General features: G+C 47.8%; 2 protein-coding genes across 6 annotated transcripts; both read left to right on the forward strand.

Annotated features, from left to right (window-relative positions):
- Positions 1-9051: 9051 nt before the first annotated feature.
- Positions 9052-18542, forward strand: PORCN (porcupine O-acyltransferase). Of its 4 annotated transcripts, none has more exons than XM_075538723.1 (14): positions 9052-9187; positions 9917-10081; positions 11013-11205; positions 11799-11842; positions 12211-12392; positions 12473-12603; positions 12720-12737; positions 14008-14133; positions 14268-14368; positions 15381-15457; positions 15547-15610; positions 15725-15810; positions 16771-16881; positions 18286-18542. In XM_075538723.1, the coding sequence occupies exons 2-14, from the start codon at positions 9946-9948 to the stop codon at positions 18385-18387; spliced, it is 1371 nt and encodes a 456-aa protein (XP_075394838.1). In that variant the 5' UTR covers positions 9052-9187; positions 9917-9945; the 3' UTR covers positions 18388-18542. The 4 variants fall into 4 exon arrangements, with proteins under 4 accessions (XP_075394838.1, XP_075394839.1, XP_075394837.1 ...); XM_075538722.1 differs by having other exon boundaries at positions 9075-9187; positions 15555-15610; XM_075538724.1 differs by lacking the exon at positions 12720-12737.
- An 848-nt stretch (positions 18543-19390) lies between these two features.
- On the forward strand, positions 19391-23390 carry EBP (EBP cholestenol delta-isomerase). 2 transcript variants are annotated; one of them, XM_075538725.1, is made up of 5 exons: positions 19391-19797; positions 20936-21278; positions 21894-21930; positions 22049-22179; positions 22966-23390. In XM_075538725.1, exons 2-5 carry the CDS (start codon positions 20981-20983, stop codon positions 23187-23189), a joined length of 690 nt encoding a protein of 229 aa, XP_075394840.1. In that variant the 5' UTR covers positions 19391-19797; positions 20936-20980; the 3' UTR covers positions 23190-23390. The 2 variants fall into 2 exon arrangements, with proteins under 2 accessions (XP_075394840.1, XP_075394842.1); XM_075538727.1 differs by lacking the exon at positions 19391-19797 and adding an exon at positions 19925-20079.
- The last annotated feature ends 513 nt before the right edge of the window (positions 23391-23903 follow it).

The following is a 23903-nucleotide window of genomic DNA, read 5'->3' on the forward strand; positions in this document are numbered from 1 at the left end:
ACAGTGGGAGCTCAAAACCCATCTGCAGAGTAACTCATAAGATTAAGCCAATGGCAGACCCCCACTATTCACAGGCAAAGGTTTGGAACAGCCTTACTATCAGACAGAGATCATTGTCATTTTGATGATGCCGGGTGGAACTCGATATTTGGGTCAACTGACCTCCCTATTGACCCAACCTGAATTTGTTCTAGGTGCAAAGATCTCTTGTGTGTTCCATGACAAAAGTATCTTACCTTGCATTTTAAATATTTAAAAATTTTAAAAATCATTTTATTAGGGGTTCATACAATTTTTAAAATCCGTACATACATCGCTTGTGTCCAGCACATTCGTACATATGTTGCCCTCATCATTCTCAAAACACCTACTTTCTACTTGAACCCTTGGTATCAGCTCCTCATTTTCCCCTCCCTCCCTCACATTTTAAATATCGAGGGTGATCTTTACTTTCTTACTCATTATTTGTATTATCTTTATATTATTATTATTTTATCCTTACCACTTTGTTTTGATTTTGTTTTCATTCTTTCTATTGAGTTTCCCAGTTTGAACAATTGAATTGTATGATATGTGGATTAGGTACCAATAAAAATGCTTTAAAAAATCTTTTTAAAAGAATTAGTCTTGGAAATTCACTGAGAGGGTTCTCCCCTGCCCTGTAGGGTCTCTATGAGTCAGAATTGCCTTGATGGTAGGGAGTCTACACAATCTTTGGTGAGAGTTACAAAGACTCTGATTAGAAGAGGCCTAGTAAATCATTCGGGAGAAAGAACAGGCTTTCTACTACTGCAGACAGTTACAGTCTCAAAAACCCACAAAAGGTTTCTATGAGTCAGCACTGGCTGGATGGCAGGGAGGATTAACTCCTTCACTGTCTAGAGACGGGAGAGCGTCTGGAAGCAGAACAGAAGGAATATGATGGAAAAAATGACCCCTCTCTGTGTAAATGTTTTGGTATTGTTCTGGCTTTTGAAACCATGTGAATGTTTTACATACTTAAAATAAATTTAACGACTATGGGGGGGGGGGAAGCCTAAAGTGGAATACAAGCATAAACAAATGAATATAACTAATTTTCAAATGAATCACACAGCCTTGCCTAAAGGGAGCAGGGAGAACTAAGTCAAGTAATTTTAGCCATCGCAGCAGGCCAACGACAAGAAAAACTTGTTGGTAGGCTTATTTTCCACAGTGGCAGTTGGTAATTTGAGTTGGTAGGCTTATTTTCCACAGACATTGGTAGGCTTATTTTCCACAGTGAGAAAAATAAATGTGTAATTCTGAAACCGTATATCCTAGAACTGAGGAAATAAGTACAACTTCCATGGCTCCTGAGAATCTGGTTCCTCGCATTTGGAGAAAGGGCAAAGTCTAGAATGAACACTGGGGTCGGGTCGGTATTGGAGGTGTCAGTAAGAATCCATGGACTGTAATACACAAACAGAAAAATGGATATCGAAATGTGTAGGACTGTGTATGTAAAGTGCCCTGGTGGCACAGCAGGTTAAGCACTGGGTTACAAAGAACCAGCTTAGCAGTGTACACAACAAAGATGAAGTTGTCTGCTTCCATAAAGAATCCCATCTGTCCTATAGAGTCACTGTGGGTCAGAATTGACTTAACCATAATGGGCTTGGGGGTATAAATATGTATGTGTTCACTAAGACTGTCTAGAATCAGGAATATTGCAGAAGCAATGAACATTTTACTGCATAGATCTTGGTTTCCTAAACACCATCATCAACTCTTAAGCAGTCTCTAATTTACAACGGGGTTCTGGTTGATGACTCCATCTTAAAGCAATTCTGACCTAAGTCAAATCCCTCTTTTATTGATTTTAGTTTTCATTATTTTTGCTTTTTTATTATTGGTATATTTATAATCCAATTTGTGTCTTTGAGGGTTGTAAAAATTATATATAAACCTGCAGGCATATTTTAACATTATATGTAGTATTTATTATGAATGATAAAACTAACAAACAAAACAAATGGCTGTAAGTGCATCTTGGTATAGTTTTAATATGAGTACATCCCACGTCAGGCACTACCTATAGAAGAAAGCAAGGCTTCTTGAGAATACGTCTGACTTCTGGGCTGGGACTGGGAAAGTACAAGACGAACTTGAAGCAGTTTGATGTTACCTAAAAAATAATAATATAATGGGCTAAAAAATGATGGGTCCCTGTCAAAAAGACACCAGAGCCAGGGACTGGCTGAATTTAGATCAGTCTGATCATCAAAATAATGATAGTAACTGACTTTAACCTGTAGATTAAATGAAGAATCGACGTGTTCCAATTGACATAAATAAATTGCTAACTACAGGTCAGTAATTGGAACCCACCAGCAGCCCCAAGGGGGAAAAACGAGGCTGTCTATTCCCATAAAGGTTTGAAATCTCAGAAAGCTAATGTTCTGCTCTGTCCTACAAATATTGTAATGAGTCCGAATGGATTCAATGGCAGTGAGTTTGGGAGAGGAGAGACCCACTGCTGTCTGGTCAAGTCCAGCTCCCAAGGACTTCCCCAGACAGAGCAGAATGGCTCCATGTGGTTTCTCAAGTCCACCTACAGGGACTTCCCCAGAGAGAGCAGAATGGCTCCATGTGGTTGCTCAGGTTGTAAATCTTAAAATCAAAATGAAAAAAACAAAACACCTTTTATTGTGAATTCGGTGAGGATTTACAGAGCAAACAATCATTTTTGTATTCAACAACGTATCAAACCTCCCAGTGGCTTACCCTGTGGAGGCTGTAAATCATTAAGGAAATGAACTATCTCCTTTTGCTCCAACAGAGCAGCCTGGTAGGGTCAAGCCACTGCAACGCTCAGCCTGCTGTGCCACAAGTGCTGCTCCCATCGAGAAGAAAAAGAACAACAGTGCAATCTAGCAATAGACAACTGGCACGAATAGGTAATTCCCAGAAGAAGAGACTTGAAATGGCATATATATATATATATATGACTTCATTTCTTTAGGAACCTGGGAAATGCCAAATTAAATCAATGCCACCAGATTGCCAAACATCAAACAGCTCCATTTCAAGGAAGGCTGTAGCGAAGGGAGCTTTCAAACAGTTGGTGGAAGTATAGGTGGGTATGCTAGAAAGTAATTCGGCAATAGCTAGTAAAGTTCATGATGCATATATTCTATGGCTCAACGTGAATATTCCTACGAACACTAATGATCATGTTCAAAAATTGGAAAAACCAAATATCCTTCAATAGCAGAGCATGCAATTGTAGGGTGCTCTATAATAAATTGCCACACAACAATGAAAAGGAATAAGCTATTTGTACACTTAACACATGGTAAACCAAAAAAACTAGACAATGTGTGAGCTACTTGTATATTCAAATTCCATGGGCTTATATTAAATAAGTCGGTGTAGGAGTCTTTCATTCCATAAACTTGTATCCATGAGCACTTTAAAATTTTAACCGTTCCAGTAGCTTGGCCCAAACAAAAGTCATCCTAGTATCTGCTCTCGCATCTAATCTAACTGCCAATTTGCAGAAAACACAAGAACAGAGAAACAAGTGTAAAGGCCTTTCGGGTAACCAGCGGAATCCCAAGCAAAGGAAGCCTCGGGAACAAAAAGCCCGGCTCCTTACCATCGGGGAGACAAAAGAGCCAGACAGTGGAAATCTATCAATTAAAAGGAACTTAACAAACCAAACCCAATGCCGGCCAGTTGATTTCGACTCACAGCGACCCTATAAAAAGGGGGGCTGCAAGGTAAAACTGCCACTGTGAGTTTCTGAGACTGTCACTGGTTACAGGTATGGGAGTGGGAAGCCCCGTCTTGCTACCACGGACCGGCTCTACAGCGAATCGGAGAGGTTCGGTAGCAGCGCAACTCCGAAGCAGGACACCATAAGAGCTCCGCAGGGTTTCTGAGACCATATATTTTTTTGACCATACATTTTGATGGGTCCAAGTTTTAACTTTTTAATTCTTAAAGCACTTTGCTTAGAAATTTTTAAATACCTATGGCCACAACAATTATCTACAGTTCATGATCTACATAATTTTTGTTATTAGAAAAATTATAAAATCAACTCTCCCTAATGTGACTCGTTCGTTTATCTGTATTTCCTGCTAGTAGAAATGTGAACGCTTTGTTTGCATGGCCGCTTAGGAATACATTTTGCACACTCAAATTTTGCCGAAGGGCCATGGAAAGGTTAGGTCTAAGTAGACAAATAAAGCTATGCACATGTGTTGTGGAAAGGAAAAACTCTTTACCAGAGTAGACAGTCTCATCTCCCCCAGCCCCACCTGCACAGTGGTCGGTGGGTATGAACCATGGCGTTGGCCTTTCCACTGGCAGGTGAGCACTTTGACCACTGAGCCACCACTGAACTCCTTACTTAAAAAACAAAAAACCGTGACACTCAGTCTATTGCAATGCATAGTGACCCTACAGGACAGAGTCGAACTGGCTTCACAAAGAGATTTAAAACAAAGACTTGAGGATAAGCCTTGGAAGGGTTCCTGCTGGCAGAGCGTCTGCATATTAAGCAGCTATCTGCAAGGTTAGTGGTTTGAACCCACCAGTCCCTTTTGCTCCATGGCAGAAAGATGAGCCTGTAAAAGATTTCAAGTCCCAGAAACACAAAGGGCAGTTCTCCTCTGTCTGTAGGGTCATTATGCATCAGAAAGACGGGAGGGCCAGAATTTGGTTTTGTTTTTGAAACGTAGCCCAAAGGCTACGAGTAGAAGAGCCTAATAAAATAATTGTCTGCACTGCGCACTGTGATCTTCTTTGGACTTTGACTAGGACAAGAAAACACTATTTCAAGGCTTGAGACAATTCAGGGAGTTTTGAGCACTAACTCAGGATTTAATGCTATTCAGGAACTACTGATTTTTAGATGTGATAACGATGTGTAGTCATGTTGTTGTTGTTTTAAAGCGCTCTTATCTCTTAGAGAAGCATGCAGAAATGTGTACAGATTAAGTGGGAAAAAATGTAATGCGGTAGTCAACATCTCTCTCCTGCATTCATTGTTCTATTCTACGGCATTCATACACACACATACACGTGCTCACACAGAGACAAAATCAAGTATCTGAGGGGAGCTTTGAAACACACACACACCCACACACACAGAGACAAAATCAAGAATCTGATGGGAGGGGTTAGAATGAGAGCTGAGTGAACTGAGTGAGACCAAGTTCAATTTTGTTAAGTATAAAAACAGGGTGGGGGAAGCAGTATTTCTTAGAGATGTTACCTTGAGTAGGGGGAAATCTAGGGCTTGCTTTACAGCAAAACAACAAAGAGGGGGAAAGAAACTCAACTCACTGTCATCAAGTCAAGTCTGACTCGTAGTGACCCTGCAGGACAAGATAGAACCACCACTGTGGGCTTCCGAGATGGCAACTCTACAGGAGCAGAAAGCCTCATCTTTCTCCCGAAGAGCAGCTGCTGGGTTCAAACTGCTGATCACTCAGCAGCGCAGCATGTAGCCCACTATGCCACTGCATTTCCTATAAAGGGAAAGTACATTAAAAAGTGTAGCTTAAGCAACTACGGTCGAGTTCCAATAAGTGCTAAATCTGGATGAGGGATATATATCTGTATCTATCTATCTATATAGATAGAGAGAGAGTCATTGTTGACTATGTTTGTAAACTGAGAGAAAATTATAATGAACTTGAATTCATAAAATATGTGAGGCCGGTATTCTGCTGTAAAGAAAAGGAATTGGTATTCGTGCATCTGGCCTATGCAATTATTCATTATTTAATCTGTTAACTATTTTTCAAGTAGTATACATGAATAGTAATTTGAGTTAAAACTCCATGTAACTTCGTGCTAATTTTTTTTAAAGCAGAGATTTATACATCCCTCTTCGCTTGCATTGGTGTTTCCACACAAAGAACTGCTACCGGTTCTCATTGCTTTAATAAGGTGCCCTAAGCCCGCTGGCGTCAGTGGATGTGACTTGTGGAGTTCCACATAGGTGAGCATTTAATGTGATTAGAATCTGTTTCTCTTCGCTTCTCAGGTCAGAGTGAGGTCCAGCCTGACCTGGCTTGTCCATTCTATTTCATAGCCAAGGATTAGTTATTAGTGGCTGTCCTGTTGGCTATGACTCGTGTATATCAGAAGGAAATGTGGCAAAGTCCTATGCCGTCTCCACAATCATGGGCATATCTAATGGGTCCCCAAGAAATCCCCCTTTGGGAAAATGGGCTTTTTTGAAATACACACGCATGGGCATGTGCGTGCCACGCATACACACACGCATCAAAAGTAAAAAGGCATTACTACTCAAGTCCCAGTCCATACATACACAAGTTTCTTTCAAACGACGCATGTTCAAACACACCTCTGCAGTCAGTGGGTGGCTGCAGACAAGTCCTCTCAGTGACACACTTGTGTCATTAGGGTGCCTGCAAAAAATAGGTCCAATCAAAACGGTGGCTTCGGAGGGGATCGGTTGGGCCAGGACAGTTTAAAGCAGATTAGGGGGCAGGTTATTTTGTTGTTGTTGTTTGGTAGATTTTCTCAAAGCACACGGGACAAGCACAGGTGCTTATTATGAAGTAGTTTTAAGAACAGTAAAAACTGAGGTGCCATATTAGGCCACGAAGGTGGCAAGAAGAACCCCCTGAAACCACCCAAGAAGCAGACCAACGAAATAGATGAAGAAGATAAGGCGGCAAGCAGAAACAGAAAGAACAAAAGAAGCGGGCCGTGGAGGCCCAGTGGAAGGGCCCTGGCCACAGGCGGAATGAAGACATCATCAGGCCAAAAGTCAGCCGGTCTTGGTGACTGAGGCCATGATGACCCTGGATTCCATTCCTGTGCGAACAGCTGGATTCCCTGCTTTCTCGTCTGCTGCCACCTATAGTTAGGATGAAGTGTTGTGTTGGAGTCCGCTGTGTACTCCACAATAAACTTTTGGAGAAAAGAAGAAAACAAATGGTACACTTGTTCATCTCTTTAGTACTTCCCTTCAGGCTCAGCCATTCCCATCTTAGCCGGGAGGGCAGAGTGAATCTCGTCCAGAATCCTACCAGAGCTGCTCTTCGGGATTTGCTGTGCCCAGAAATCGGTACCACCTGGAATTAAAGCAACTCGTTTGAAAAAGAATATTGTAAAATGCATTGGTGAGATAAAGAAAGTTGCCCTTCAAGATATGACAAAATAATAATTTATAAATTATCAAGGGTTCGTGAGGGAGGGGGAAGCGGGAGGGAGGGGGGAAATGAGGACCTTATGCTAGGGAATTAGGTGGAGAGCACATGTTTTGAGAATGAGGGCAATGAGTGCACAAATGTGCTTTACACAATTGATGTATGTATGGATTGTGATAGTTGTATGAGCCCCTAATAATAAAAAAGAAGAATTATCTACAGAGACAAAAGAAAATTGAAACAATTTTTACAAAAAGAAAGTTGCCCTGAGGGATTTTGCTATTGCAACAATGTACCTGCTCCTTCATTCTTTGCTGGTAGAGGGCAGCAAGGACAGTCCCAGGAGAATTGCCTTGGGGTACCTTTCCCCATTCATCTTGCAGCCCTGGTGTTGCCCCTCCAGACTTCCTTTTGTTCCCCAAACTCAAAGAACATTTCAAAGGAACACAATTGGAGTCCGTCAAACTTGCTAAAACTGCCCTTTTGACATGGTATAAATTGTTCTCACTTTGGGCTGCTAACAGCAAGGTCTGCAGTTCAGAACCACCAGCCATGTTGTGGGAGAAAGAATTACAGTTTGGAACCCCTCCCCCCCAGGTGGTTCTACCCTATCTTGTAGAGTCACTATGAATTGGTATCGACTTGATGGCAGGGATACATATATATCCATTGCCATCAAGTTAATTCTAACTCACAATCTATAGATAGGAGTGAGTAGAACTGCCCCTTTGGGATTCTGAGGCTGGAAATCCTTATGGGAGCAGTAAGCCTCACCTTTCCTCCCAAGAAGCTGGTGGTTCCAACTGCTGACCTTGTGATTCCCAACCTGCTACATCCTGTCTCCTGAGGAAGCAGTTTGGGGGAAAGAGTATATATTTATACTGTTTGAAAGTTCATGAGAAAACTCTATTCTTTTTTTTTACTTCTTATTATGAATTACAGATCCGTTTTCTATTCTCTTTCCCCCCACCCCCCGTTTTCTATTATCTTGTCATTCTACTTTTCCACAAACTTTTGGAAGCCCCTTCCTGTACCCTTCATCAGCATAAGGAAGAGTGGACTATCCAGACACCGCATAAATCCTTAGTGTGGGCTCTGAGAGGACCAAGTCCAAATCTGAGTTGAGGGTACTATAAGTGTTTTATAAATGTTCAGGATCGGTCCTCTGCAGTGGATGCCTTCAGGTTCACAGGGTACTGTTGCTAATTGCTTTGAAAGAAAACAGGTCCCAACACGTCCTGGGGGTAATTAAGACAGCAAATCAGTTATGAATGACTTACAAAGCACTCCCAGGAAGCCCCTGGGGGTGGGGGGTGGGGGAACAGAAGCACCTAATTCATGCTCCTAGGTGACACAGTCATTAAAGTGTTTCTGTCCCCTGGGCATTAGGTTTAGAGGGAGCTTGGAGATAGGGAAGAATTTGAAGGTTCTTTCGTTTTTTCAAAGGATGGGGAAGATGAGACCTCAGCTTATTTTCTCATTCGTGAAATGGGGGTCCCCACAAAGTGTTGAGAAAACATGTGCGAGTAGTAGGCGAGTTGGGGGACGGGGAGGGGAGGGGGCGCTTTCCTCCTCTCTCCATCCCCATCCCCATCTTTCTTTCCCAGCTTGGCTTCCAAGGATTAGAAATCTGGCGAGTCCCAAATTTGTTCTAATCTTGGCGGGCCAAAGACTCACCCAACACAAAAGTTCAGGGGCTCAATCAAGCACTAACAAGCCGGAAAGGTGAGGGCGCGAACATTCCGCGCGCCTACGTCCGCCCGCGTCTCACTTCACTCAACCCTCCCGCTCCTCCTTCCCTCGATTCCCCCGCTCCCCCACCTCCAGTCCCCGCCCTGATCCCGCACTCTCATTGGCTGAGCCGCGGGCCGGGCCTTCCCGGCTTTTAAAGGGCCCGCTCTCCGCGCCGCTCTGGGAGCCGCAGCTGGTCCCGGCCTTTGGGCCTGCGGGGGAGGCTGCCCGGAGGAGGCGGCAGCCGCAGCGGCGGTGGTGCGGTCCCGGCCCCCCGACCACGGGTTCCTTCCTGCCAGGTAGGTCGCCAAGAGTGCGCGCGTGGTTCCCCGCTCCCATCGCTAACCTGCCTTCCCCGCACTGATCAGTAGCGCCTGATGCCCACTCCCCATCACCTTTTGGACTCCCTGATCGACCTTGTCCCCTTGACACCTTTACCTCCCCGCAGCCCCCGGACCTGGACAGAGCTTTGTTGGTGGCCGCGAGCGGCCCAGTGGGGGTGAGATGGGGCACAAGGGGATACAGGATACCCCCATCCATACAAGGAGGGATGCACACGGCCCCCAAATATCACAAGATCCCTCTCCCTGCCCTCCACACAGAGCTATTCAAGCTGGTTCTACCTGGGAAATCAGGACGCTCACCCCTCCACCTCCCCATTTGATATACAGGCCTAGGAATGTATACACCATTCAATCACCGCAGGATCCCGGCGGTTCACAGCATCAAGAGAGAGGTCCTTCATTCCCTACAGGTCACAGGCTGTGTGTGTGCGCGCGCCCAGAACATCTGTCTGTGTGTGCGCGCGCGAGGGCGGGGGGTGGCGCGCGCGCGCGCGCGCACACACACACACACAGTTGGTCCACCCTGGATCTGAGGTATCTGATGCTCGCATTCTCCAATCCCCCAGTACCTGTCTCTACATGGGTCGGGCAGCCGCAGATGGAAATTTGATTGCTCAAGATCATCCCTTGAACCTGGTCTGCCCTGTAGATATCTCAGCTCCCTTTCTACCCCCTCTTTGGCAGGTCTGCCCGCCCAACCCTGGGGGTCCACAATGGCCACCTTCAGCCGCCAGGAATTTTTCCAGCAACTGCTGCAGGGTTGTCTCCTGCCTACTGCCCAGCAGGGCCTAGATCAGATCTGGCTGCTCCTTGCCATCTGCCTCACCTGCCGCCTCCTCTGGAGGCTTGGTAAGTGCCTGCCACACCAGACCATATCATTCCTGCCACATTCAACCACACAAGCCACACCTTGCCCTTCCCTGCCAAACCAATCCCCACCAAGTCCAGCCCCACCACACCCTACCAGGCCTACCTCACCTCATTCCACCACATTCCTGCTGGGCCCCAGCCACTACATGCTATACCATGCCAAGGCAGGTCCTGTGATGCCAAGCCATTCACCTCAATGGTCCTGGGTTCAGGACTTGTAGAACCATGAAGAGATTTCTCGATTTTAGGATTCTGGAGTTTTTCTATAGTCGCAGCAGGTCTGTATCCAAGGCTTTGGGGACTCTAAAATGATAAGGTTCCAAGACCCGTGATTTCTAAGGCTTAGAGGATGCAGAGATTTCTGGAAATCTCTAATGGGTCTACAAAATTTTTCTTTTCTCTTTTTTTCATAGATGGATGTTTTCTTTTCCCCCAGAGTTACTGTCTTGAAATACAATAAGTCACAAGCACACTACAATGAACACCCAAATGTACCTCAGCAGTCAGCATCTTGCCACATTAATTCTGTCTGTGTAACTAGCTAGTTCGCTAGTCTTTCTGAATCACTTGAATAACTTGACATTATGATAGTTCACACACACACACACACACCAAACGCTTCCATTTGTGCACCCTCCCCCCTCCCCAAGATTCTCCACAATCACAGCCTCTGCTTAAGTGATAATCGAATTTCCTCCAGGGTGCCCCAAATGCCCTTTAGATATATTCTTTTCCTTTGAACTCAAGCCCTGATACTGACTCCAGCTGCCCAACACCTGCTTTGAGCCTCTTCTGTCCCACCAATGTGCAACCTCTGGGCCTTTGCCCAGGCTGTGGCTTCTGCCTGGGTTGCCCTTCCCCTCCTCCCAAGCCCATGCATCTTCTCTTTCTCCTTTTCTTTTACCCAAAGGGTTGCCATCCTACCTGAAGCATGCAAGCACCGTAGCAGGAGGATTCTTCAGCCTCTACCACTTCTTCCAACTGCACATGGTTTGGGTCGTGCTACTCAGCCTCCTGTGTTACCTTGTGCTATTCCTCTGCCGACATTCCTCCCATCGCGGAGTCTTCCTCTCAGTCACCATCCTCATCTACTTACTTATGGGGTATGGGTGTGAGTCCTCCTCCCGACACCCTTAGGCAAAGGGCAGATAGGCCCCTAGGGCTCCTCCTTGGCAGGTTGTCCTGGATTGGGAGGGCGTGGAATTCCCCCAGAGGCACCTGGGAGAAGAATTCTCCTCTGAGAAGACACTGAACAGAAAACCAGCCATGCCCCAGAGCTGGTTCTGTTTCCCAGCCACCCTGTAAGACAGTATAGAACTGCTCTGTACGGTTCCCCAGCCTGTCCATCCACCAGCGCAGAGGGCTTCGTTGTTTTCCCTCACAATGGCTGGTAGGCTGGCAGTTAGCTGCCTAACACGTAATACAGAGAAGGTGTTAAATGTCTCTGGAGGAAGGAATCTGGGGAAATTGTTGTCACGGGAGGTTACACAGGGCAGGGAGATCTCCTTAGGGAAGAAATCTGGGAGCCTTGCCCATTCGCAAGATTATATGGGATAAAGGGGGCTTGGGTTCTCCCAGAGGAGGGAGTTCAGAGTTGTTCCTCAGTGGACAAGGGAAGGCATCACCGTTTCGACACCTCTGTGGTCTCTGAGGCCCTGGGGGTCATAGAGTGAAGACCAGCACCTTTTCCCCCTAGTGAGATGCACATGGTGGACACCGTGACATGGCACAAGATGCGAGGTAGGCAGCCCTGCCCCTCTCACCGGCTAGCCTTTCGGCGCCCCGCCTACATCTCTTATCCCCCCCCTCATTTTTCCTTCCCCCTGTTTTTTTCCCTGGATCTGCCCACCCCACTTCACACACAAGCCTCAGATCCCCTGTGTCTATGTCTCTTTCCATCATGCGGTCTTCCCCCGCCCCACCCCGCCCCCAAAATCTGTCCCATCCCATATACTTGTCTAGCCTGGGTCCACTTGCCCACCTACCTATCTGACTCCATGCCTATCTCTCTGTCCTTGTACCTCTCTTTCCCACTCACATGATGCTCCCATCCCCCTCACGCTGCCATGCTCTCTGACCCTCCACTTGACCATGGGCGCCACACATAGGGGCTCAGATGATCGTGGCCATGAAGGCGGTGTCTCTGGGCTTCGACCTGGACCGGGGCGAGGTGGGTGCAGTACCCTCACCAGTGGAGTTCATGGGCTACCTCTACTTCGTGGGTACCATCGTCTTTGGGCCCTGGATACCCTTCCACAGCTACCTACAGGCTGTCCAAGGCCGCCCACTGGTGAGGTCCTGGGTGGACAGGTGGGCAGGGACTGTGGGAATGGCCACACGACAGTGCTTATGGAGTCTTAATCTCCACAGAGCTGCCGGTGGCTGCAGAAGGTGGCCCGGAGCCTGGTGCTGGCCCTGCTGTGCCTTGTGCTGTCCACCTGTGTGGGCCCCTACCTCTTCCCGTACTTCATACCCCTCGACGGGGACCGTCTCCTTCGCAAGTGAGCACAGCTTTTGAGGCCTCTGTCCTGTATTAATGGGGTTGGGTAGGGGCCTGGGGGTCTCCCCAACCCTGAGCCTATCTCTTAATACTTCTGTCTGTCTTCTGTTACTACAGCAAGAAACGCAAAGCCAGGTAAATGAGGGCAGGTACTGAGGGCAAGTGGGACTAACTGGGGAGTGGGAGGCACAGTCTGTGGTGGATTGCTTTTGTTAAATCTGAGTCTGACCCCCACCCCCCCACCCCTACCCCCACCAGGACTAGACACGGAGTGAGTGGCTGTCTGTGGCTATCTGTTTGACCAAGGTTGGCGCTATGACTCAATGTACTTTGAGACTTCTGGTGTAACTGGTTGTCCATCTCTTCAGCTATTTCCCCATTAGAAACTAGTATTGTGACTGTACTAGGGAGGAGCCTTTCTTTAACTCTGTCTTAGGCTTATGTGTGGACCTGTGAGCTATGGCTGTCTGTTGTGCCATTGTCAGTGATGGAATGTGTGACTGCCATTGGATCCTGTCATTGTCACCTGTCTTCACAGCTGACTGTGATAGCTTGTGTGCTTTTCTGTGACCGATTCTGCCTGTGTGCTGCTGGCAGCTTGGTGTTGGCTAGCTGTGAGGTCCGAAGTGACTGTGTGCTGGTGTCCATCTGTGGGACTGACTGTAAGTCAAAAATCAGAACCAGCTGTCTTGATTACGTAACATCCTTCCCACCCACTGCCATACCCTGGCTGATGGTTATCTCTGTTGCCAAATGGGGCTTTGAAAGGTTGAGTGACTTACCCAATGTCACCCAACTAAGTAGCCAAGCATTCAAACAAGGCCTAGTTCCAGGACCCATCGTTTTTTTTGTTTTGTTTTTTGTTTTGGGGGGGGGGGCAATGTCTAGTTGTGCAACTAACAGGGTGGCTGTGTTTGTGCACGTGGACAGGGTGGAGGGTGGTTGATGGTCTCTATGCCTAGCAGTGGGAATTTGGGGGCTAAATCAGGTAGTGAATTATGAAGCTGGGAGTGGGAGGGTGCTTGTCTGGGGCTGTGAAGTTAAGTTTCTGATGATGGCTGAGTCTGGATGTCTGGCCCCATGAGGCTACGGAACCACGTCATATGCTAAGACAGCTCCTGTCACATCCGCATGAAACCGTCTGGCGTTGTATGTATGACTGGCTGTCTGTCCACCTCTTTTACCACTCTTTCTATCTATCTAATCGATGAATGACTCAGGTCAACTTCCTGGGCCTCTCTGACCCTCTTTCCTTTCTTCTCTGCTGCTCTCCTGACCCCTGGGGACCCTAGGGGCACCATGGTAAGGTGAGTCCACCCAATCGGGGCCAGGATGCCAACAGGTGGTGGGGGTATCACGCCAAGATCTGGGCACAATGCCGCTCTTCCTGCTCCCATCTCCCCAGGTGGCTGCGCGCCTACGAGAGTGCTGTCTCCTTCCACTTCAGCAACTATTTTGTGGGCTTTCTGTCCGAAGCCACGGCCACGCTGGCGGGGGCTGGCTTCACCGAGGAGAAGGACCACCTGAAATGGTGTGGGGAGGGCAGGGGGTGCTGCCTAGAGGAGCTGTGGGAGGAGGTGGGGTGCTCTCCCAGGGGAGGAAAAAAGAGTGGAAGACAGATGGGTTGACATCCCAAATGGGTTTGTATGTCTCGTGCATCCATAGGGACCTAACGGTGTCTAAGCCACTGAATGTGGAGCTGCCCCGGTCCATGGTGGAAGTTGTCACAAGCTGGAACCTGCCCATGTCGTATTGGCTAAATAACTGTGAGTCACTAGGTCACTGTAGAGCTGGGAGTTCTCAAAGTAGAGCCTTTCACACATAGCTCTTTCTCGAGCACCTACAGTGTGTTCAACGGTGGCTGCAAAGACAGAAACCCCTGCCTTTGTGTAGCTGGCATTTTAATGGGAGGACGAGAATAAATCAGAGGGAAAAAACACACAATAGTTCTGTGCTACTGTGGGAAAAAAATAAGCAACTAGATGTGGACCAGGAGTGAACAGTGGCAAAGATTGCAACTTGGAAACATTAGCCAGGGCGAGTCCCACTTGAGCAATGACCTCAAGAAGGTGGAGGGAAGAGTCCGTCCGGGCAAAAGCCCTGAGGTGAGAGCATGCATGGCACGTGTGCAGAACCGTGAGGAGACTCTCCTGGCTACAGTGGCGTGGGTGAGGGGGACAGTGGAAGGAGGTGAGGCTACACAGGTGAGGGGGGGGAGTGGTGGTGTCCCGGGGAGGCTGGGAGTAGCACAGAGGCTGCTGATGACCAAGTATTTTGCGGGTTATTGGGTTTTTCTGAGTGAAATGCAGGCTCAGAGAAACCCTGAGGAGATTCCGAGCAGAGGGGGGCCGCGGGCTGTTGGAAGATTGAAGCTGCGGAGGACAGACTGAGGGGCAGAAGCAGGGAGGAGCCCACTGCAGTAGCCCACGCCAGCGGTGACAGGGGGTGGCCATGGGTGTGGTGAGAAGTCAGACTCTGCATCAGTTAGAAGGTGGCAGAATGACGAACCGCCGCTGCAGGAGCAGTCGTGGGAGGGAAAGGAACCAAAAGTGGCTGACTGCTGAGGAACGAGAAGGCTGGAGTTGACATTGACGTAACTGGGGAAAGGGTGAGAGGAGTTCGGAAACCATGAGAATTCTCTTGGACAGGTGAAATTTGATACTCTTTTAAAGACTTGGCGGTTTGACCAGATGGTAGGTGCTCTAACCTTGTCCTGTGGCTCTCCAAGAAGGCCTGGAGCATCTCAGGCGAATCTTGATGCACCTCTTCCCCCTCCAGACGTTTTCAAGAATGCTCTCCGCTTGGGGACCTTCTCCGCGGTGCTGGTCACCTACGCAGCCAGCGCCCTCCTGCACGTGAGCAGGGTGGAGTGGGATCAGGGTGGAAGCCGAGGGAGGGGGCGCAGGACCTCCTTATTCACCTCATTGCCCCTGGGTCCCCCCAGGGCTTCAGCTTCCACCTGGCCGCCGTGCTGCTGTCTCTGGCCTTTATCACTTATGTGGAGCATGGTGAGTGCAGGGGCCACTCTGGGAGACAGGGTAGAAGCTGGTGGGGGTGGGGGTGGAACACCATCCCCTGAGGCTAACCTGACTTCCTTATTTCTACTCACCCACCTACTCCAGTCCTCCGGAAGCGCCTGGCTCGGATCCTCAGTGCCTGCGTCTTATCCAAACGATGCCTGCCAGACTGTTCACACCAGCATCGCTTGGTGAGGGTTCAGCCTGGACAACCATCCTGGTGCCCAAAACACCCCCCTCAAAAATGCATTACTTCAGCTGCCATCTTCTATCTGTCTCAGAGGACCTGGCTTCCTGGAGCGCTGTTCTAGGTGCTGGAGACAGTAAATAAAGCAAGCCGAAAGCCCTGCCTATGTAGGGCAAACATTTTCATGGGGTGACAGTCAATAAAAATACATGTGACAGTTTGTTAGATCTTGATTAGCGCTGTGGAGGAGCGAAGGAGAATGGGAAGTACCCGGAGGTAAGTGGTCGCAAGTTTCCATAGGGCTGTCTGGGAAGGCCTCCCTCCTGAGTGACTTTGAGCTCTTTAACTGAAAGAGGCCGAAGGAGAGAGCCATTCCAGGCATAGAGCACCTGCCGTGGAAAAGCCCTGAGATGAGAGGAGGCCTGGAACATGTGAGGAGCAGCCAGGTGTCGGTGTGACCTGAGCAGAGGGCGTGAGAGGTGGGAAGTGTGAGCAGACACAGTTAGTGGCTGACTCCTTTGGGGCACTGTAGGTCATGGTAGGAATTGGGAGAGGGGGGGGTGTTTTGTTTTTCATTATTTTTGCAATATGAATTATAGACAACCTCATATTTATTTGTCCTCCCACTGGACAACCAGGTTCATCACCATAAACCCCTTGTGACTCAAAGCCCCACCGACCTTCCTCCCCTGCCTGAATACTCTCATCTCCTGCAAATGGACATACTTGCCCCACACTTGACCTGTACACCCTCATTGTTAACAGTACCCACATCCTTGGATACCCTCGGGGCTCCCACAGGAGGAGCTGAATCAACTCTTTATTACCTCAGGGAGTAACCGGGATACCCTTACTCCTTGCACCCACTGTGCCTTGTATGTCTCCCTGGTCTTCCCTGCCCAGGTGGAGGTGGGGGGGCAGTGAGTAGGTCCAGCTGCCAAGGCTATCCATCTGTCCCCCACAGGGCCTGGGGGTGCGAGCCTTAAACCTGCTCTTTGGGGGCCTGGCCATCTTCCACCTGGCCTACCTGGGCTCCCTGTTCGATGTTGATGTGGATGACACCACAGAGGAGCAGGTGAGGTGGGGCCCTGGGGGGAGGTATCCAGGGGATGGCACTATCTGCACGGTGCATTTCTTTAGTGTAGCCAGTCTTCCTCAGCCCTCTTTTGTCATCGTCCCTCTGGTTGAGTCACACTCTTGGGTCTTTTAGTTGGGTGAAGTGTACAAAATATATTTTATTAATTTTTTTTTCATTTAAAAGGGTTTTTTTTAATAGAGATGATATGCAGTATCCAAGTTTTGCTTTTTTATGATGAAATTTTTATTTTTCTTTAAGTGGGATTTGCAAGATATAGGTGTTTGTTGGTTTGTTTTTTAATTTAAAAAAGTTTGACTCAGGCTGAGTGTGGAAACTGGATCTTGCTACTTAGAACATTTATATTATTTTCATTTGTGTCAATGATGCAAATTCCAGATTTTATTTCTACATTAAAATAGCTTGAAAATCACTTTTATTCCTGTGGCTCTGGCAAAGTTCAGTTTTCACTTCTTTTTTAGCTTAAATTTTTTAATTAAAGAGAAAATGATTTTTATCATTTTTTAAAATTTATTTATTTTTTTACATTTTATTAGGGGCTCATACAACTCTTATCACAATCCATACATATACATATACATACATCAATTGTATAAAGCACATCCGTACATTCTTTGCCCTAATCATTTTCTTTCTTTTTTTTTTAAATCTTTTTATTGGGGCTCATAAGGCTCTTATCACAATCTGTACATACATCAATTCAGCAAAGCACCCTTATACATTCGTTGCACTCGTCACTCTCATAGATTTTTATCATTTTATGATTGAAAATAATTTTGTAAATTCCAAATCTGGGTAATGTTTTTGTTTTATTTTTATTAAAATATTTCAATGGTTCAAAGATGAAACAATATTCAGGGAAATGTCTTGCTCACACTTCTTGTCTTTTCTTCCCAGTTCTGCCCCCTGCCACATCACAGGCAACCACTTTTATTCATTTTATAAAAATATCCTCCCAAATTGTAAGCATACCAAGCAAATAAAGAAATTAGTTTTAATTCCCTCCCCCTGGGTTTTACCCTCAACGTGGCATTAGTCGACATTTTGCCTTTGAACATACACCTTGCAAGTCTTTTGATCAGCAAGTCTTCCTCAGCACGTAGAGTGTCTATCATCATTCGTTTTAATTGTTCGTTTTTTCTACTGGAAGGATGTGACATTGTTGATTTCATTTGACCCTTATTGGTGGATACTCAGATAGTTTCCGGTCTTTTCCTATTGCAAATGATGAGGGAGCAAGTAACCTCATACCTACATGTGGGACCCTTCTAGAGGGTCTCACCTCAGGTTATTTAGGGTTATTGTATAGTCTTAGATGTATGCAAATGATGAGTTCTCCTGAGACACTCCTCTGAGTGGGACCATCGCCTCTCTCTCCCACAGGGCTACGGCATGGCATACACTGTCCACAAGTGGTCAGAGCTCAGCTGGGCCAGTCACTGGGTCACTTTTGGATGCTGGATCTTCTACCGTCTCATAGGCTAAGGCACATTGTGGGCCCTCAAGACTCCTCCTTAGGGTGCCAGTTATGATGGGGGATGAGGAAGACCCTCTGTCTACCCCTTTCCTCTCTCCTTCCTTGACTCTCAACACTCCTCCATGACACACACACACACACACACACACACACACACACACACTCCATTTCCATGCTTCAAGATCCTCACCCCATCACAAGGCAGGGGGAGGGAAGTCCCTGATGGGGTGTAGGGGTGGGGGATTCTTGGGGATACCGAGAGGGGGGAAATCCAGGGCCAACACGCCTTTCCCCTTTTTAATATACAGTTTGTTATTGTCAAATAAAAGTAGGAAAGATACAATAGGCTCTTTCTTCACTAACAGAGCTGAATTGGAAGGGGTTCCGACACGGATAAAAGTTCGAAAGCAGAAAACCATTGAGAGAGAGCAGGTTGTGATTGATGTGTGGTTAATTTATGATTTATAATTGGCCCATGGTTGGATGATAAGCCTGAGGATAGTAGAGTCCTGGTCCTGATCGATTTTCGTGCTAGGGGCTATTTAGTTCGTTAGGTTAGGAAAAGGGCTGCTATTAATTGGCTGAAAATGGAGGGATCCGCATCTGATTGACTGCTTTCACTGGGACAAAGGAGTGAAAGTAAGATAAATGAAGGGTTGGTGCTTACTGGCTGTTAAGAATAAGAGCTCTGGGTTCTAATTGAATGAGGCACCTGGGAGGGACGCCAAAGGTTTCTTTGCCAATTAGGACTATGGGAGATAGGTTCTGAGTGGTTCTTCAGACTTGAAATAGGAAGAGATTAGTATAGCTGCAGGTATTAGGACTGGGGGTTTCTGAGAGCTGTGGTATTTAAAGTCTGAGAGGCGGCTGGGCGGGGGACGTGTACAAGATGTGATCTTTTGATCTGCTTCTGGGATTTAAATTCCTTGCCCATTTGGGCTTGCGGACTGGCGTGTGAGTGCATCTGCTTTGGAAAAGAGGGCAGGGGACACAACGCTGTCTTGATTCGCAGTAGAGGAGGAAGATGCTCTTGCTAATGATTCCGGTGTGGTGGGGAATTTAGAGCCCAGATTTTACGCGGAATGGCTTGGAGCTCAAGGAAACCAGCCCCCCGCCTCTCCCCTGCCCCACACACATACCGATTGGGCCCATCCCCGCCTGAACCCCTCCCTACCTCCGCCTCACTCCTGGATTGAGCGCAGCCAACAAGCGAAAATGGCACCACGCGTTAGGGCGGAGCCGGCGGCACAGAGAGGACTTTTATTGGTTGGGAGTGGCATTGGCCGCTTTCCCATTGGCCCGCTGTGTGAGGGTGGGCCGTGAGGGGATGGGCCCGATCTAAGGATATTCAGAGCCTGCTAGCCAACCTAGGTAGATCCAGGCGCTCTGGGAGAAACATCCCCGAACCACGCTGCCAGGTGAGTACCCCTTTGCCTGGCCCTCCATCCACTGTAACCCTTAGTTCTCAACAGCCTGGAGGCTGGCTCAAGGTGCGCCTGCGCGAGACCCCCATTTCCCCCCCCCCCGTCTCTCTCATCACCCAGCCCCCACGCGCCTGCGCGAGACACCCCACCCCACCCCCCGCTACCGCATGATTATTGGGACCACAGAAGACTCGCCTTCTCATTGGACAGCTGGACTTTAGGGTCTAGTTTGTTGGTGGTGGTCTCTGCCTTAGTTGGTGGTGGTGGCACTGCGGGGTAAGTGTTGGACTGCTAACCCCCGCCCCCCCTCCCGCCCTCAAGGTCAGCAGTTCAAACTTACCAACCGCTTTGCAGAAGACAGATGTGGCTATCTGCTCCCATAAAGATTTGTAGCCTTGGAAACCTCAGATGGGTCTTTGTGAGTCGGAATGCGGTAGGAAACAGGGTTCCCCCCCCCCTTTAGTTCCTTCCATCTCCCTCTCTCCTTGCACGTTATCAGCGTTGTACGCTGTCTCAGGGGTGGCCTGGCTGTTTAAGTACGCTGTAATTACTGATCTCTCGTCCTTGTACCCCCGTCTCCCATTGGACTTTCGAGGGTTAAAGAAGGAACCTCTCCAGACAGCCCTGAAGGCAGGATCAGGCCTGGTTTCTGTGTGTCCCTCAACACAACAGACTTTGACCCTTAGCCAGACTTGTTTCCTATGCCACTTCCACTGCCATCCCCGAGTGTTGAAATAATGCCTTGTCTCCTTTCCTAAACTGGAAAAATGGGAACCAGGTCCGGTTTCTTTATAAAAAACCCACTCCCATCCAGTCAGTTCTGACACATACTGCCGCGATAGGACAGGGTAGAAACTGCCCCCTTAGGGTTTCCAAGACCAACATTTTTGGGAAGTAGTAGATAACCTCATCTTTCTCCTACTGAGAGGCTGGTCGGTTTGAACCACTTACCTTGAGGTTGGCCACCCAATGCTTAGCCCATTGCCCCACCGGGAATCCTTGTTCTTAACATGTTATTTTTAAAGTAGTTTTATCGTTTTCATTTAACTGGTAAATTTAGTCTGTTTACATGTCTTAATGAACTATTGGGATTTGATGTTACTCTCTCATTCTGGGCATTCTCTTTGTCCAGGTTCTTCTGTTCCTGTTTCTCCTCTCTATTGAACTGCACACAGCCATGAACACCGTCAGCCCCATGCACCCATACTGGCCTCGGCACCTAAGGCTGGACAACTTTGTGCCCAATGACCGTCCTACTTGGCATCTCCTGGCTGGCCTGTTCTCGGCATCTGGGGTCCTCGTCGTGACCACATGGCTGTTGTCCAGTCGAGCTGCAGTCGTCCCACTGGGGACTTGGAGGCGGCTGTCCCTGTGCTGGTTTGCAGTGTGCGGGTTCATTCACATGGTGATTGAGGGCTGGTTCGTCCTCTACCATAAGGACCTCCTTGGAGACCAAGCCTTCTTATCCCAACTCTGTGAGTCCTAAATTCTTTCCTGGGCTCTGGGGACAGGGGGATGAGGGGGACTTGGACAAGGATTGGCTTGAACATTTATAGCCACCCTCCACCCCTTCATCCATTTACTTTGTTGGACCAATTGTTGATAGCAGACAATCATAGTAACATTGTCCTGTGTAAGGCTTACTTGCATTATCTTGTTTCATATGTTCAGTCCCTGACTTAGGATGGGTTCCAGTCCAGCAGCTTTCATAAGTTGGTTCAGACATGAATGGATACTTCTTTTTCATTATTACTGCCTTTTATTCTCAGTAGCTGTATAAATCATAATATTAAACATCTGCAAATGAACATCTGAGAATGATAACATCAGCGAATTATCCTAATGCTAGACTATTTTTAGAAACCAGAAGGTCCTAAGGACTGGTTTTGTAACGCCGGATACATGGTAAGCCGGGGACTGCCTCTTAGTTTACAGAATTCACACACCTATTCCATTTCCCAGATTAGGAAATTGAGGCACATGGTGGTTCCAAAGCCTGTTTTCTTATAATGCCGCCCACCCCCTGCTGCAACCCTTATGAGCTGATTTCCCAGCCTTTATTTTTCATGTATCACTCTTGTTTTCTGCAGGGAAAGAGTATGCCAAAGGGGACAGTCGGTACCTTCTGTAAGTGTTTGCTCATGTCAAGGAAATCTAGTATTGGTTGGTTGGGGTGGTGGCAAAACAGGGAGCATTATGGGGAGATTGCACCGGTGCCAGGCATCCCCCACCCTTTCTCCTACAGGGATGACACCTTCATAGTATGCATGGAAACTGTCACAGCATGGACGTGGGGACCACTCAGCCTGTGGGTGGTAATTGCCTTTCTCCGCCAGCAGCCCATCCGCTTTGTCCTCCAGCTTGTGATTTCTTTGGGTGAGGAAAAGAGGTTGATGGGGGAATCCACAGATAAGGGGGCATCCCTGTGGGTGGGGGCTCATTGTGCCCCATGCAGGAGTGAGTTGGATTGAATCACAAACCCCTTGAGGTTCTGGAGCGCCTGTGCCCTTCTCTGTCCCTGCTCTCTGTAGTAAGGAGGGCTCATTGCTCCTCCTGCTTCACATCATCTCCTGCGAGAGTTACATGGCCCCAGGGTGGTGGGAGGCCTCCGGTCCTCAGGATACAGATTCTGAGGCAATTTCATCTGTAACGGAGCCCTGGTGGCATAGTGGGTTACACATTGAGCTGCTAACTACAAGGTCAGTAATTCGAACCCACCAGCTGCTCCACTGAAAAAATATGAGGCTATCTGCTCAAGTCTCATAAGCCCAAAGGGGGCAGTTCTACTCTGGCCTGTAGGGTTACTGTGAGTTAGAACCAACTTGCTGGCAGTGGGTTTCACCTGAGACACAGGCCTCTTGATTTCTTAAATTAGCTCCCTTGTATTCATGAGCTGTCTTGAATTTTGAACTTTGGAGCTCCCTTAAATTGTGGAGATCTGAGCTCGCTTGCATTCAGGAATCTTTAGCTCTCCAACGTCTAGAATTCTCACCATCTCTAGTACCTGAAATGTTCAGCAATATATTGTCAGAATTCTTAGCTCTCTGAGTTCAGGAATCCTGAGACTTTGAATGATGACTTGGGAAAATGCCTTGGAATCGATCGCTTGGACTAACTTCCTCTTTCTCACAGGGATTCTCCTTATCTTTCTACTTCCCACAGGCCAGATATACGGGGATGTACTGTATTTCCTGTCTGAGCACCGCGAGGGGTTCCAGCATGGGGAACTGGGGCACCCACTCTACTTCTGGTTTTACTTTGTTTTCTTGAATGCCTTGTGGCTGGTGTTGCCGGGAGTCCTCGTGCTCGACTCTGTGAAGCATCTCACTTATGCCCAGAGCACACTGGATGCCAAGACCGCGAAAGTCAAGGGCAAGCTGAACTAGGGAGTGGTGGGCTGGGCTTTGAACACTGGCGGATGGAGAACACATCACTTGCCAGAGGAGTCAACTCCTGCTCCCAGCGGTTAGAGGGGCAGAGCTAACAGACTTGCCAAACTCACGCTGAGGAGTGGGCACAAAAAGGGCGAAAGAAAGAAAGGGGCGAAGTGGAGCTACTACCAAGAGCTGTTGGAACAAAGGCACAAGACCGGGGGGGAGGGGGTGGCGGGGGAGAAGACCTAGGGGGCAATTTTTTAAATCAGGAAATAAAAGATCTTGACTGTAACACTGAGCAATCTTTCATTACTAACCCCAGAGATGCCCCATGACTGACCCTTTGATTCCTTTCACTTTATTCCATGGCCTGCCATTCATTCTTTCAACCCATTGTCATCCCGTAGACCTCTTACTGATGACCCCACAAGACCTTTCACGCACCTAGCAAACCCTATTATGAGGCCTGCACTCACTCCCAAATACTCAGACATCCCTTGACACATTATAGCTCCCTGATTAACCCCTCAGATACCTGACCACTGCCCCAAATACCTATACAATCCACCCTACAGATCTGTATCACTCATACTATAGACTTTCCCATCAGTCACCTCCAGCCCTCCCATCATTCACTGCACAGACCCACCACCTACCCTATCGGTCCCTAATCACTAACCCATAGCTCACCCTGAAAACCCCAAGACTCACTTTACTGACTCCTTA

The sequence above is a fragment of the Tenrec ecaudatus genome, chromosome X, assembly GCF_050624435.1.
Source record: "Tenrec ecaudatus isolate mTenEca1 chromosome X, mTenEca1.hap1, whole genome shotgun sequence".
In the NCBI taxonomy this organism is placed as follows: Eukaryota; Metazoa; Chordata; class Mammalia; order Afrosoricida; family Tenrecidae; genus Tenrec; species Tenrec ecaudatus.